The sequence below is a fragment of the Daktulosphaira vitifoliae genome, unplaced genomic scaffold (assembly GCF_025091365.1).
Source record: "Daktulosphaira vitifoliae isolate Bord-2020 unplaced genomic scaffold, ASM2509136v1 Scaffold_4, whole genome shotgun sequence".
NCBI classification, from domain to species: Eukaryota; Metazoa; Arthropoda; class Insecta; order Hemiptera; family Phylloxeridae; genus Daktulosphaira; species Daktulosphaira vitifoliae.
Window position 1 is genome coordinate 37,604,235 of NW_026099575.1, and position 17,289 is coordinate 37,621,523.

The 17,289-nt window shown below is 23.6% G+C and overlaps 1 protein-coding gene across 2 annotated transcripts in view; it reads right to left on the reverse strand.

Annotated features, from left to right (window-relative positions):
• The window catches only part of LOC126905389 (pyruvate carboxylase, mitochondrial), a 34,142-nt gene extending 17,588 nt beyond the window's left edge, over nucleotides 1–16,554 (reverse strand). Inside the window, exons 1-5 of one of the 2 annotated variants that reach the window (XM_050685034.1) lie at nucleotides 16,131–16,554; nucleotides 8,994–9,151; nucleotides 8,720–8,904; nucleotides 6,628–6,939; nucleotides 6,345–6,569 (exon numbers count right to left, since the gene is read on the reverse strand). In XM_050685034.1, coding sequence (XP_050540991.1) covers nucleotides 6,345–6,569; nucleotides 6,628–6,939; nucleotides 8,720–8,904; nucleotides 8,994–9,129 — 858 coding nt within the window. In that variant the 5' untranslated portion in view covers nucleotides 9,130–9,151; nucleotides 16,131–16,554. The remainder of the gene's footprint in view (nucleotides 1–6,344; nucleotides 6,570–6,627; nucleotides 6,940–8,719; nucleotides 8,905–8,993; nucleotides 9,152–16,130) is intronic. The other variant, XM_050685036.1, reaches the window with a different exon arrangement.
• Between the last annotated feature and the right edge of the window lie 735 nt (nucleotides 16,555–17,289).

Consider the following 17,289-nt stretch of genomic DNA (forward strand, 5'->3'; position numbering starts at 1 on the left):
CAACTCCTATTTCCATAATTATATCCAGATTAGTAATTCGTTTAATTATCTATTATATAATTTTTATAATTAATTATTTTCAAATTATTATCGATTTTTAATATATTAAAAGTAATCATTTTGAACCAACTTCTTTTTGTCCTTTAAAGTGAAAGTTTAAAAAAAAAAAATATGAATTTATTACCATAACTTTTAACTCAACTTGCAAGTTTGAAATAGATATCATTAAATAGAAAAAAATGAAATTGGTAGAGTATTTCAAAAACAACAATAACACTTATTCCCTTAATTTTACCCCGATTTATAATTATAATATATGAATACATAATAATTACAGTAATTAAATTGAGTATGAAAGTGGTATTCAATAATATAATATTGTAATTTTTACGGAGATATTATAAAAATAAAAAGGAGTTGTATATTCATATACTTTTAATGCGTATACAAATTTAAAGGAATTGATGCAATACTTTTTAATAAAAAAATTTTGTTATTTATGAATAAATACACTAAACAAAAGGAACTTTCATCAGAAAAAAAAATATACTTTTCTAAATAAACTTTTCGCGATGTTTTCAAATGTGCAATTAAACTTTTTTTATTACTTCTAAGTTTTAATATTATTACTTATTATTAAAAAATAAGTATTTACATATAAAAAAAAATAATTAAGAACAAAAAAAATTGTATTAAATTAATACTGATTTTGATTTTTAATATGTTAAAGGTAATCATTTTGAACCTATTTTTTATTGTCTTTTAAAGTGAAAGTTTTAATGAAAAATACCTTCTCAGCTTCGCATCGAAGCTAAAAAATGAATTTGTTACCATAACTTATAGTTCAACTTGCAAGTTTGAAATTGACATTATTAAATTGAAAAAAATGAAATTTTTAAGATTAATATGCAATCTGGAAATTTTATAATTACTAATTACAGTACATTTGTCAGAAAAATTCGATTTTTTTACATTTTTATCGTAATAGATAACTGAAATAGAAAGAATAGTAATCATATCCTAATAACTTTTGGTGTTTAAAAAAATTCTGCAATTGAAATATTCAGAACTTAATTAATTTTAATAATTTACTTTAATTAAATGAACCAATCAAACCAAAGTAGTTAAAAAGATTTACTCAATTGAGCATATTATCAAAAATATAATTATAATTGTAAAACTCCATCGTTAACTTCAGGTGAAACTAAAAATCATTTTTTTTTTAAATTTATGATTTATATAGCAACATATTACTAAAAAATTTGGCATATTATAGACTGGTAGTAGCACACAGAAATAGAGTTAAAAAATTAATAAATTATAAAGTAAAATTATTTACTTTTGTAGTTGAATACTTTTATCATATCAAATTTAATTCGACAATAAATAATTTAAGAATATTAAAAATTAATGATTTTAATTGTTTGTATGGACAAATCTAGTTAAGCTACTTTTTATTTGAATAAGGAATATTTTTTTGATTTTTAAGAGTAATAACTTAAACTAATCATTAACTTAAATATCATAAACTTAAATGAATCATTTGACGTATCGTTGAAAAAAGTAGGTCTAGTGAGGGTTGGCAAAATAAATCGTAGCCAGAAAAAGAACCACATAGTAAAATAATATTAACATGAATATCAATTTCTTCTCACGAGGGGAGACTATAGTGATAAGATCCTTTATATTTATTGAAATTATTGAATCTAAATGAGATAAATATCAAATGATTTGAAAATTCTATTCTAACTCAAAAAAAAAATGCAAAATTTTAGAAGCCACAAACGGATTTGAACCTCGTACCCTAGGCGTTAAAGATCAAGGTGTTACCCATTCGGCAACTATTCGTTGATTTTTGTTGCATGATAAAATTGGCTATTTAAGCTAACTCAAATTTAAAAATTACTTTTTCGACTTTAAAAAAGTAAAAAATGTTAATAAGTATAATATCATATGTCTTATGAACTTTATTCTATGTCAATGAAATTATATAATATTCATGAAAGTCAGTTTATTCCCCTAATAAAATATTTTAAAATAAAATAAAATACAAAACCTAGAATTTTAATAAAAAATAGCATATTTTTAAATACGGTAGCCTTTTGCGCATAGAAGATAGGTCGTCGGGACAAATTTTTTTTTTTCATTTAGTAGTACATAAAATAAGCTTTAATTTGATATATGTTTAAAGGACGCAGTATTTCCGGAACATTTTCAAAAATTAAGTTGAAAAAGTTAGTTTTTGTAAAAAAGTTGCTATTTTAAATCCCCCCTGTGAGCAGAATAAGTGTTAGATTTTCAAAAAAAAATGATATCAAATGAAAGAAAATTACCTAAGGTTTCAATATAAAGAAATATTATTTTGATTAGTTAATATTTGAAAAAGTTATGGCAGTTTTAAGTACAAAAAACATCGTTATAAAAGGTGATTTTTATCGCAAATATTACATTTTTTTTATAATTTCGACAGCCATTTGCACATAGAAGATAAGGTGTCGGGACAAATTTTTTTTTTTCATTTTATAGTACATAAAAAAAGCTTTAATTTGATATATGTTTAAAGGACGCAGTATTTCCGGAACATTTTCAAAAGTTCAGTTGAAAAAGTTCTATTTTTTATACAATGTTTCAAAGTTTGAACCCCCCCTATATAAGGGGAAATTGTCTAATTTTAATAAAAAGTATGTCAAATGGAAGATGTACTTATAATGTATTTAGAAAAAAAAAAATTGTGCTGATACATGCATTTTTCGAAAAGTTATAGCATTTTTAAGTTGAAAATTAAAAATTGAAAATCGAAAATTTTAACACAAAAATAGTGTTTTTTTAACTACGGCAACCGTTTACATGCAGAAGATAAAGTGTCGGGACAAATTTTTTTTTTTCATTTTATAGTACATAAAATAAGCTTTAATTTGATATATGTTTAAAGGACGCAGTATTTCCGGAACATTTTCAAAAATTAAGTTGAAAAAGTTAGTTTTTGTAAAAAAGTTGCAATTTTAAATCCCCCCCCATGAGCAGGTTAAGTGTTAAATTTTCAAAAAAATTATATCAAATGAAAGGAAAATATCTAAGGTTTTAGTTTAAAAAAAAATTATGTTGATTTGTTGATTTTTCAAAAAGTTATGGAAGTTTTAAGAAAAAAAAGTGAAAAAATTACGAAAATTAGCGATTTTTAAATTTGTAATTTTTTTGGATATTTCCCCCATTTGCGGGGAACGAGGGAATTTTTTTCAATTTTTAAGGGTAATGTCTTCAACTAGATACGATTTGTAATCTTTTGACGTATTGTTGAAAGAAATCGGTCCAGTGAAAGCTGTGAAAAAGTAGTGACAGACACAAAAAAAAAAAACACATCATGGTAAAATTAATACCTTCTCAGCTTCGCATCGAAGCTAAAAAACTAAATTATTATGAGGTCGCTTTTGAAACCTTTATCGAAGTTATTCAAGTAAAATTTTTAATTCAATTAAGGTTAAAAAGCGATCTCATAATATTTTTTATTTCTATAATTAATTTTTAAAATATGCTAAAAAATACCTTACAAATGAACTTACATATTTGATATGTAAGTTATCACATATTTGATGTGATAGAAATTGCTAAAAAACGAAATAATTATTTTTCCTAGCTTGGTGTCATTTTATTTTACCTAACCGAAACTTCTAGTCGTAAAGGTTACAGAATATTCTGTTTCACTTACAATTAGAAATTTCGGTATAATGCTATTGGGTGAAATTTTTATTAAGTTACAATTACTAGATTATACAACATAGAAAAATCAATTTACTTGCATAACTGTTTTTCATTTTAATCGGTTTTAAAAACAAGATATTTAATTTCTTTTCCCTATAAACATATTAGCTTCGATGAGAAGCTGAGAAGGTATTAATTTTACCATGATGTGTTTTTTTTTTTTGTGTCTGTCACTACTTTTTCACAGCTTTCACTGGACCGATTTCTTTCAACAATACGTCAAAAGATTACAAATCGTATCTAGTTGAAGACATTACCCTTAAAAATTGAAAAATTTTCCCTCGTTCGCAGTAAATGGGGGAAACCTCTAAAAAAATTACAAATTAAAAAATCGCTAATTTTCGAAATTTTTTCACTTTTTTTTCTTAAAACTTCCATAACTTTTTCAAAAATCAACAAATCAACATAATTCTTTTTTATATTAAAATCTTAGATATTTTCCTTTCATTTTATATCATTTTTTTGAAAATCTAACACAACCTGCTCACATGGTGGGATTTAAAATAGTAACTTTTTTACAAAAACTAACTTTTTCAACTTAACTTTTGAAAATGTTCCGGAAATACCGCGTCCTTTAAACATATACCAAATGAAATCTTATGTCATATACTATAAAATGAAAAAAAAAAAATTTGTCCTGGCACTTTATCTACTATGTGCAAATTGCTGTCGAAAATTAAAAAAAATTGTAATATTTGCAAAAAAAATCAGCTCCTATCGTGATGTTTTTTGTATTTTAAAGTCGAAAAAGTAATTTTTACATTTGAATTAACTTAAATTGCTAATTTTATCATGCGAAGAAAACAACGAAGAGTTGCCAAATCGGTAACAATTCTGTTTTTCTCGCTTAGATACGAGGTTCGAATCCGCTTGTGGAAATAATATTTTGCATTTTTTTAAGATAGAAAAAAAATTAAATCATTTGATTTTTATCTCATTTAGATTCAATAACTTCAATAAATATTAAGGATCTTATCACTATAGTCACCCCTCGTGAGAAGAAATTTCTTATTCATGTTAATATTATTTTACTATGTGGTTTTTTTTTGGCTACGATTTATTTTGCCAACACTCACTCGACCTACTTTTTTCAACAATACGTCAAATGATTACAATTCGTATTTAGTTGAAGATATTACCCTTAAAAAATTCCTTATTCAAATAAAAAGTAGCTTAACCAGCTTCTTCCATACAAACAATTAAAATCATTCATTTCTAATGTTTTCAAAGTATTTATTGTCGAATTAGATTTGATATGATAAAATTATTCAACTACAAATGTAAATAATTTTACTTTGTAATTTATTAATTTTTTAACTCTATTTGTGTGAGCTACTACCCGTCTATAGTATTCCAAATTTTTTTGTAACATTTTGCTATATAAATCATAAATTTAAAAAAAAATGATTTTTAGTTTCACCTGAATTTAACGATGAATTTTTACAATTATAATCAAAATTTATAATTCGCTCAATTCAGTAGATTTTTTTAACGACATTTTTTTCATTAGTTTTTTTTAGTTAAAGTAAATCATTAAAATTAATTAAGTTCTGAATATTTCCATTGTAGAATCTTTTTAAACAACAAATTTTACTAGGAAATGATTATTATGATTTATATTTATGTAATCTATTACGATAAAAATGCAAAAAAAAAAAATAGAACTTTTCTGATAAATCGACTGTAAATAGTAATTATAAAATTTTCTGAGTGCATATTAATCTTAACAATTTAATTTTTTTCTATTTAATAATGTCAATTTCAAATTTGCAAGTTAAGCTAAAAGTATAGTAATAAATTCATTTTTTTTTATTATAAACATTCACTGTAAAGGACGAAATAAAGAAGGTTAAAAATTATTACTTTTAACATATTAAAAATCAATATAACAATTATGTAATATATAATTTTATATTATATTTTTGAATCTAAGAATTACTATTCTGGATATAATTAAAGAAATAGTTGTTGTTGCTTTTGTAATTATCCACCAATTTCTTAGAAGTATACATTATCTACAGATTTGCATCGAAGCGTTTCTTATGATAGTGATTTTAATTACTGTCAGATTAAATCTATACTGGACCCAACTATGCCACGTCCCCACTGTGTTGGTTTTTTTTTTTAATTATTTAGAAAGTTCTCAATAGTTTAAATTTAAAAATGTGATACTTTTTATTAAATTTTTATAAAGTATAATGTTTTGCGAATTTTAAATTCTAAACATATCAAGTGTATACATAAAAATAAAAATAGAATTTTTATTGAACATCTAAGGTCATTATAAGTATATTTTTTATGTGTCCTATGTACTAAGTGTTTTCGTCTATTATAAGAATATTTCAAGTATATTTGTTTTGTATTATTATATGAATGTATAATATATGACCTAAACACTTTCGTCGAATATACGTTCAGTGTTTATTGGGTAGTTGTATAATCTTTAAATAAAATTATTGTTAAACTATTATAAGTAATAAAGGCTCTAGCAAATTCTATATTTTACAAACTATTTTAAATATTTTAAAAAATAGATCAAGTTTTTTTTACATAATTTGTTTATTACTTCAAATAAATTGTTTTACCTTAGGATCTAAATGAGGTGCAGGAGCTAATTCAACAACTTTTTGGTGACGTCGTTGTACTGAACAATCTCTCTCATACAAATGAACTATATTTCCTGCTTTGTCTCCCAATAGTTGCACTTCAATATGTCTTGGTCTTTCGACGAATTTTTCGATAAACATAGCACCATCTCCAAATGCAGCTTTAGCTTCCGAACTAGCACGTTCAAAGTTTTCTTTAACATCCTAATATAAATTCGTTTGAGTTCAATAAATTAAGTTTAAGTTATGTTGCACAACTTACTTCCATTTTTCTAACAACTCTCATTCCACGCCCACCTCCTCCATATGCTGCTTTAAATATCACAGGTAAATCGTGCTTTAAGCAAAATTCAATAGCTTCTTCTGAAGTTCTAATGGGTCCAGGGGTCCCTGCTACAATTGGAACTCCTGCGTCAATAGCTGCCTGTCTTGCAGCTACTTTGTCACCCATCTGTTGTACAACATATGGTGATGGTCCAATAAATCGTATTCCAGCATCAATAACTGCTTGAGCAAAATCTGATCGCTCAGATAAAAATCCATAACCAGGATGAATAGCATCAATATCATTTTCCTAATAATTAAAAAAAATATTTTGGAAAATTTTTTAGAATTATAAAATATTAATTTTTAAATTTATACACTACATTGTAAAGAAAAACAGTATTTATTAGTAGAATATGAATAGAAAAAATCGATACATTGGATTAAAATAGTCTGTAAAGAGAGCGGCCTAGCCCAAGGCTTACTTTTATTTAAATAAATGCCTCGCGTTTGTCAACATGAATAAAACACTGAAAGTATAACTTTGAAATTTGCTTCAATTTATTTAAATTTCACAGTAAACTTTTATTTGTTAATTAAAAATATAAATTTACATATGAACTTTGATTTTGTATCGTAAGATTTATTTTTATTAAAATATATTTCTAATTACAAAAGATATGTTAAATGAAAAAAACAATTACTATTTATTGGTTTAACATTTTATAATCTAATTTTTTTATTTTAACTAACTTTAGCTCCTTATTATCATTAGTATCATACAGAGGCATACATATATAATAGTAATGGTTTGGAGTATAAAACCCAAATTCAGACACGGTTTTTCAAGAAAATGTGATCATTAGAAATAACTATCGTCTTTATAAAAAATATTGTAAATATAATTTAAATACATAAAAAAATCGCCTTTAAAATTTTATTTGAAAAAGATCAGGCTAAATAAAAGTCTTTTAGTGAATATCTACTTGAAATATTTATATATTTCAAAAAAAAACTTAAAATAAAAAATTCCTAAGTTATATACACATATTGTTGGTTATCGAATGATGAGAAAAGCAAAATAATTTACTCTTTTGGGGCACCATAAAACTAAATACATAACTGGGTCACTGAGAATCTGGTAATTTACCGGTAGACTGGTTGCACTTACGCGACCAAATAATAATAATAATAGAATAATTTGACTAAAATATGATACATAATTATTTATTTTACTGCGCTAAACAACAAAAAGTATTATGAACATTTGATTTAATAAATTTCATACCACAATAGTTCATAATGAAAAATATAATGTTACATCATTATAACATTGAAAATATAGTAGATAATAGTATTTTAACGACTTAATTTTAATAAATATTATTGTGCAACATTCATGGGAGTATATTATACAACTGTTTTAACATGTTTCACTCATAAATTAACAAGTCGATACTGTAGTAATTGTTTAAAAAATGCCGTTGCATGAATCATGTAGACCGGCTACCACAGTTTTTTTACAAAATTGAAATGAACACAAAAATATGGTCATCGTTTGGTCAAAAGAGTAGTTATTGACTAAAACTATGTTAAACTCTTGTGTTTATAATACGCCAGAACCTTTCTAATAAGTAGTAACGTTACTAAATTTAAGAGCAGTTTAGTTATAAAAATATTGATCAATAAATACAAATGTTTACAGACGTCATTAAATTGAATTAACATGACTAAAAATTGTTTGTATATAGTAACAAAAATATCCAACTTATTTATAGAAAAATAAAAAGTGACAGGATATTTTTCAAACATTAATAATTATTAATTTTTATAATTATTTTTATCATTAATAAAATTAGCTAACTATGTCATTACAGACTTTATAACATTTATATTATATATGGTAAAGATACATTTTGGAGGCGTAAAAAAAATATTTTTGTGTATATACCCCCAAGAAAAACTATAAGATCACCCCTAATTGTTAATATTTTCTCACGAATCAAACAATATTAAAGTCATGTTTGCTTTTAATAAGTTAAAAACTATACTAATATTATACTGAAATAATAATTCACATATTTATTTACCTTAGCTACTCTTATTATTTCTGGTATATCAAGGTAAGCCTCTACCGGAGCTTTACCTTTTCCAACTAGATATGATTCATCAGCCTTCAATCTGTGCATATGCATTTTATCTTGTTCTGAATAAATGGCTACAGATTTAATACCTAATTCGTTACATGCTCGAAATACACGTATTGCAATTTCACCTATTTATCAAAGTTTAAAAATAATTAAATTTGTTAAAATGTATAAACACTTAATAATTTAGTAAAATTACTATTTACTCTATACCAACCTCTGTTAGCTACTAATACACTTCTGATTGGCTTATATTCTACTTGAGAAGAATACCTTGTTCGACATAAAGAAAGTGCGATAAACTGGGTTCTAACATGGTTCCGAATGGAGCCACTTACACTTGGAATAATCATTGTTATACAGCAATTTTGTAATCTGAAAATTTTACATATTCTTGAAATTTAAAATTAAAAAATAAATTACATTTTTTATTTATTTTTTCAAATAAAGAACTTAGAATATAAACCAACTAATTCAATTTATCTCCATTATTTTTTAATTTTATTTTGCTTATAATTCATTATTTTTACAATCAGGGTCTTGTTGAGGATTCATACTGCCCTTAAGCAATTATTTTTTACCAGAATACTCACATAGTAAAACTCCTTACTTAAGTAGTTTCAATCTAAACAACCGTTTATAAATGTACAGAATCATATTAATAATTGCCTAGCTTTAAAATTGATATTCTAAAATTGGGCAGCTAGTCAATGAACGTATACAGTTTTTTAGAAAATAGAATTGAATGATTATAATAATTTAAATTTGATTTAATTATAATACAACTAAAAATATTAAAATTTTTTATAGCAAACTTGAATTTACTTATTTTTTTATTGTATATTAATTGAATTCTTATGAAAGTAACATTTTGGTTTTAAATTGTTCTTGATATCATATTCAATATAAAAATAAAACTTTAATCTTCAAAAACATTTATAATGAAAAAGAGTGAAATTGATTTAACAAAAAATATACGTATTATTATTGCCTTTTAAAAGCAAAAAATATAGTGGGAAGTTAAACATTTATTTTTACAAAAAAATTATTTTTTAATTATATGTTTAACTATCTTCTTTTTCCTCGCCTTTATTCTAACTACCTGGGATCGGTCACATGCTAAATTTCCACTTGTACATGAGTTTTTACAACATCTAATCACAGCTTAATTTTCATGCATAACTTATGAAAATATACTTGATTATAAAACAATATGAATGTATTAATAATTGTAATTAAATGAACATGTATATATTCTAATTCACAATTATTAAAGTGTAAGCCTATTATAAATCTAAGTGATTCATTGTCAATTTGAACACTTGACCTTTCAAATAACACATAAATATATTTACATGGTACAAATAGTATGTATAAGATTTAATTTTTATTGATTTTAATGAAAATAAAACAATATCTAACATTATAAATCTATGTTGCATTTAATTCGTATTCTGAACTAATTTGTTTTTTTAAATTAAAACACGATTATATAAGCCTTTGAAATATGTCTGAGATGAACAAATACAATTATTCTTTCAAATTATTTGTAAAATTTAAAATAAGTAATATTTTTTAAGTTTTTAATTTTCATTTAATAATAAAATGAAAATTGTTTTTTATAAATAGATAAGAAATACAATTTATCGTTTAAAAAACAGTCCATCAAATCAAATTAACCGTGATGATAGTAAATCGCGAAAGAAATGTATGATAACATTATTATATTAATAATCACATCATGATTATTAAACATTTTATCGTATTAATGTCAAAACTATCTGATACTTATAATCAATCAAACAATTCATTAAATTAGTAAATGAATTATTGTACAATAATATTGATATATAAATAATTATAACTTTTATAAGTTTAGAAAAAATTACTCTATCTCTATTCATTAGCATAATTTTTATTTAAAAAGTTTACTGAACTGATATTGAGCACATAATTTTTTAAGTTTATTATTTTGCCTCCATAACTTCCGTGTCCTTCAAAAGTTCAATACAAATTCAATAACAATTGAAGGTTAACTTAAAATTAACTAGAGATATATTTTAGTAATACGTTTAATATTTATAGGATAATTTTTGAAAATAAAGTCACACACTATTAGTATATTTAAATGGGGTAATAAATGTTTAATTTATTAATAGAAGAAAAACATCGGAAAAGTTGTTACAAATAAGAATATGCTAATGTTCAGTAAATAAAAAAGTAAATATATAACACATTATTAATAAGTAGCTCCTTTTCATAGATTTTCTATAATTGCTATTTATTAATGAAGTACATACTAGATAGAATTATGCAATAAGTGAACACTTTTAGCGACACTATTTAATTTAAAATACAATTAATTAGATAAAAATGCAATTTAATTGTAGACATAATTTGATACTCTATGGTTTCTCTTTTACTCAACCTCTCGACAGTATGAAAACAATCAATTGAAAACAAACAAATATTTACAACAATTTTGACATAAACTAAGTTGTTCATTATCTTTTAATTCAAACTTAGTATTCTTCAAGTTGTTACAAATGTAACAATCAAGTCGGTTGATAAGACATTCAACAACACAATTAAATTTAAGAATTAAAATTGATGTTTTAAAAATCATTTGCTTATCTCCTTTATAAAAAATAATAATAACTAAATAAAGACAACGCTCTTTTAAGTCTGTATAGTGACTTATTAAGAATAATGATCGCACCAGGCGGCAATTTTTAAAGGGTGGTATTAAATTGTTACTTAGCACACATTCTGTTAATAGATAATGGTATAAATTGGTTAATTTTTTTTTATCAATAATATTTTAAGATTGCACTACGCTATAGACAAGATTTATGAATAACAGAGCTATATGTGATATATAACCGTGCCCTTATAAATTACCATGCAAAAGTACCATCATAAAGGATGGTCAACGGAAGGTTAGCTCAGTAGATGGAAAACAGTGATGCAAATAAGGGGTAAGAGGAATAACTCCCTCCAAATTATTAGATATATTTGAATTTTTTTGGTCACCATAACAATTTACTTTGATAGTAATTTTTTTTATTTGCTTACAAAAAAAATGTTATGGAGGGGTGGCAACACATCAGCACCTGTGCGCCAAATTTCTGAAAACGTCTCAGTCTTCTTATAACTTATGACTTTAGACCTTGACAGCTGTATCAGCATAATCTATTTTATTCTCACACTGTATGTATGCATATATTTATTTAGAAAATATTACTAGATGATTATAATTTATGTGAATTTTGTATTTTATTTTGTTATATGTAATATGATATAAAAAATTGACTACAATCTGGATCACATTATATGAACTTTTATTTAACTGTCTAAAGTCCATATAATTGAACCAATGTTATGTATTTATAATTAATTTCTATGATTAATTTATTTTTCAGGTACATATTTGTGCGGTCAAAATCATCAATGAAAAAAAATACGAGTTGGAATAATTTTAAGTAATTTAGTACAGAAGAAACGAAAAATAATATTTTAAGTTTGTATAAATTTTCATGTTAAATAAAAAATTAAAAGGAAAGTGTTCTATAACATCGAATGTTTTTAGTGCATGATTTTCATCGTAATATATAAGAAAAACATCAAAATATTGAAGCTATACCTTGTTATATATTTTGATATATTGAGTTTTATTTTCCAACATATAACATGCTACATAAAAAAAAAGTTAAGAATCTATAATTTATATTCGATATAAAACTATGTCATATCAAGGGAGTGTCACTAATTATCATGTATAACATCCTCATATACTTTTAACATTTGACTTGAGTATTAAGTTTTTTTTAAAGTCATCCGAACAGGCGTAGGTGTATTACACTATCCAACTAATGTATATATATTATCATTTAAGTCCATTTTTAAATAAACGAGATTGCTACCTAAAAACTAATAAAATAAAAATTGCAGTCAGTAAAACCCCCTGCCCAATTTTTAGCTTTGAAACTACCTAACTAACAATATACTGAACAAAGTAGTTCACCTTATTCAATCAAACGGGATTTTGTAAAACTATAGTCGTAATAATATATTATGTTTAACACAATATTTTAATGATTGCAAAAAAAAAAAATTTACAATAACTAAATTTAATACACCTCAATTTATAATTCACATAAAATATAAAAAATAAGATAAAAGGTTTCATAAAAAAAAAAAAAATGGTAACTCCTAACTTTCTCCACCAAAATCAAACTATACACACGTTTTAATTTGTAGAATGAATGAACGTTAAGAAAATACAAATTTAAAAAACAAAGGAAAGGGATATAAAATAATTTTAATGACCAAAAATTAAAAAAAAAAAATTAAGGTGATATTGGATAAGTGTATATTATTATAAGTATTATTATAATATATGAATAAATATCAATTATAGTAATTAAATTTAGTATAAAATTGATATTCAAATTTTTAATATTGTAATTTTTACAGAAATATTATAAAAATAATAAAGTAGTTGTATATTTCTTTATTATTAACGCGTATAAAAATTTAAAGGGCTTAATGCAATACTTTTCAATAAAAAATTTTCGTTACTTATAACAAAGTTATAAGTTTTATACACTGGACTATAAGGAACTTTCATCAGAAACAAAAATATACTTTTCTAAATCAACTTTTCGCGATGTTTTCAAATGTGTAATTAGACTTTTTCTATCACCTCTAAGTTTTAATATTATAACTATAATAATATTATTATAAATAAATATTTACATACAAAAACAAATAATTAAAAACAAAAAAAAATTGTTTTAAATTAATACTGATTTTGATTATTAATATGTTAAAAATTAGGAATATGACATATTTAACCAATTTTTTTAATCCTTTGAAATTGATTTTTGTGAAAATTTATAATTAAAAAATATTAATTTATTATTATAGCTTTTAGCTTAATTTGCAAGTTTAAAATTGACATAATTAAATAGGAAATTTTATGAGAATTAAAAAATTGTATCGTTAAGATTAATATGCAGTCAGGAAATTTTATAATTACTATTTATAATAAATTTATCAGAAAAACTCAATATTTTTTTGCATTTCAATCGTAATAATTAACTCAAATAAAAATAATAGTAATCATTTCCTAGTAACTTTTGGTGTTTAATAAGGTTCTATAATGGAAATATTCAGAACTGAATTAATTTTAATGATTTACTTTAACCAATAAAACTATTAAAAAGTTGTTAAAAAGATCTAAAAATCCATCAATTCAGGAAAAACCAAAAATCACTATTTTTTAGAAATTATTTATATAGCAACATGTTACCATAAAATTTGGAATATTACAGTCTAGTAATAGTATACATAAATAGAGTAAAAAATTTATTAAATTACAAAGTAAAATGATTTAATTTTGTAATTGAAACCTATGATATCGAACTTGATTTATCAATAAATACTTTGAAAACATTAGAAATGAATGATTTTAATTGTCTTTATGGAGACGATGTAATAACTAACTGTTTAATTGATAAATTAGAATTTTTTTTTCATTTTTGAGGGAAATATCTTCAACTAGACACGAATTGTAATCATTTGACGTATCGTTAAAAAAAGTAGATCAAGTGAGAGCAGAGAAAATAAATGATAGTCACAATAAAATACCTTCTCAGCTTTGCATCGAAGCTAAAAACTAAAATATAGTAATGTCTTCGACTAGATACGATTTGCGATATATTGACATATCAATGAAAGAAATCGGTTAGGCGAGAGCTTAGAAAATACGATAACAGACACAAAAACAATTTTTTTTTAAAAAACACATTATAGTAAAATTAAAACCTCCTCTTCGCATCGAAACTAAAATGAAAGACGCACTAATTATAAGGCAACTGCGATTTTGCAAGCTATGTTATTAAATATTTCTTTAATTTAAATAAGTGGACTATTCTATATAATATTTGACTCAAATATAGAATACATTAGATGATTAATTCAAGTTATGGATTTTTTTCAATGTTAGTGTTATTTAATAAAATTTTATGTTAAATTAATTTTTGCCATGTTTAAAAAAAAATAGAATTGTTTAATAATAGCTTTTCATAAATACACCCATGTTTGGTACAAATCCTACTTGATAATGAATTAACACATCTTACCATGAAATTAAAACATTACTAAACTTCGTGTTAATAATACATAATCATAAAACAATAATACTAATTATAGACCCATATAAATTGCAAAAGTCATTAATTTAAAAAGTAATTATTTTTATTATTTGTAAATATTAGTAATTATAATAAATGTTAGAAATAAATTTAGTTGTTATATCAATTAATAGAAAATTATAATGCTAAGAAAATAAAAATTTATTGTGTTTGGAAAATAATTATATTGGTAATAATTATAAATTTAATATCCATTATTTCAAATATATAAAAATAATTCCTTTGGTTTTCAAAATAATAGTAAAAACACTACAATTTGTTTATTTTTGCTAATAATAATTATGACTTTTAAACATGTTATTATTGTTCGTTTGGCTTTTCCTATTCTAAAAAGTAAGTTAAGATAAAAAAATCACTCTGTACATTGAATAAAAATATTCTACTTAATAGTTTTTAAAATTTATTAATATTTTATTATTTTCATTACACACATCTCATTAATTGAATTAAATATTAATTGATGATTGTTGAACATAAAAATTACTGAGAACCATTAACTATTAATATAATATTGAAATATATTTTTTATTTGTCTGAAAAAATAGATTTTAAATATTACTACACGTTGAAATATTAATTTAATTGAATTAATAAAAGCACAGTATCAGAATAATTTATTAAAGAATTCAATTAAAATGAGGGACATTCTATCCATGGGAAAAATTGAGATGTTAAATAATCGCGCTCACGAATGACCCACATAACCTCAAAACTTGTTCACCTTGCGCAACCTTGCAGGTCACAGCTGCTTTACTGTTGAATTGTGATAACTAGTCGCAGTGTCAATGACAATTTTTATTTACAATCAAATCATTCGAAAATTATTAACAGTTTAACTTACTTATCACTACACCCACGCATCACTGTTAAATATAAAAGATATAAAACATTTACTTTTTAAAGTAGAGTACACCAAAATTCAAAAAATCAAATTAATAATAATAATATTATCTACAAATAAGTAACATTTTAAATTTTATTACTTATAAAATATCAATGACTTTAATTTAAAAAAATTGAAGGACTCGGAAAGTAAATAAATAATATGTTAGTTCTAGCAAATTTGTAAAATTGTTAATACATTTTGATCTTTTTATTCAATCTGAAATTTATTACATAAATTTTAGAATACTTACATTAGTTTTTATCCAAATACGTGTATGGCTATCGAACGCGTTTAAACCAATAAAACAACGTTCGACTGCTTAGCGAACCTAATGCCTAATGATTCCTGTGCAGTATTCGATGTACTTATGCAAATGCGTGTAAAACGATAACGTTCTTCAGTTTATTAATTTGATTCCTAATGTACATGTTAGTGGTCACTGATAACCAATAGTGAAAATAACTAACATGGTTTAAGTATTAGTATCGTGACATCACACTTACAATAACCCCCTCTATAATAGTTAACTAAGTAATTTTGGTTCATTAAATAAAAGTCATAATACTCCAAGAAATATTAATTGTCTATAAGTGTATAACATAAAACAGTTATAACATGAAATAAACAAGGCCCAAGGTGATTTTAGGAACACATGTTGTCTTTCGTAAACACTAAGCTGAAATGAAGTAGAATGAGTAAAATAGTGTATCTTGTTAAATAAAGAAATGATGTTTGTCACATAACTTTCGATTCAACAAAAGCGCCATCTACTGTATAGATAATAAAATATTTGCTAGTTACCGTACACACCTTATTTAAAAGAAATAAATAGCTATTTTTCTAAGGCACAAAAATGTACACAATTTATATAAATATAAAAGTTTTCACCGTTTACGTTAAAAGTTAATCTTTACCTGTATTATGACATAATTAATATACAAATAATTATTATAGGATAAGTTGATAGTTAAAAAATTGGTAAAAATTATTCAACAAATTGCTTCAAAACAAACAATAAATATAAATAGTAAAAAAAAAACAATTTTTGATGAGCTGTAGTATAAGAATATTTGTAAATAATACATTTTTATGAGTATTGCCTTCCTGAGCCACCCCTAGATACAGACTTGTCACAGTAGTATAATGTAAAAAAATGTATGGAACTTTTTATGAAATAATTTCCACGTAATAATTTATTATTTACTGTTAATGATTTTATTCTTAATATTTTATCTTCGATGCGAGTGCCATGATTTCACCCGACCGTAATATTTATGTCTAAAATAAAGTGGTGAGCAAAAAAAGACTAAAATATGAGTTTTTAAGTTTTTTTTGACTATGTCTCCCTTTTAGACAAGAAATCATGGCTATGCACTGTGTATCCTATTATAATTTTCTACTAATGCTTT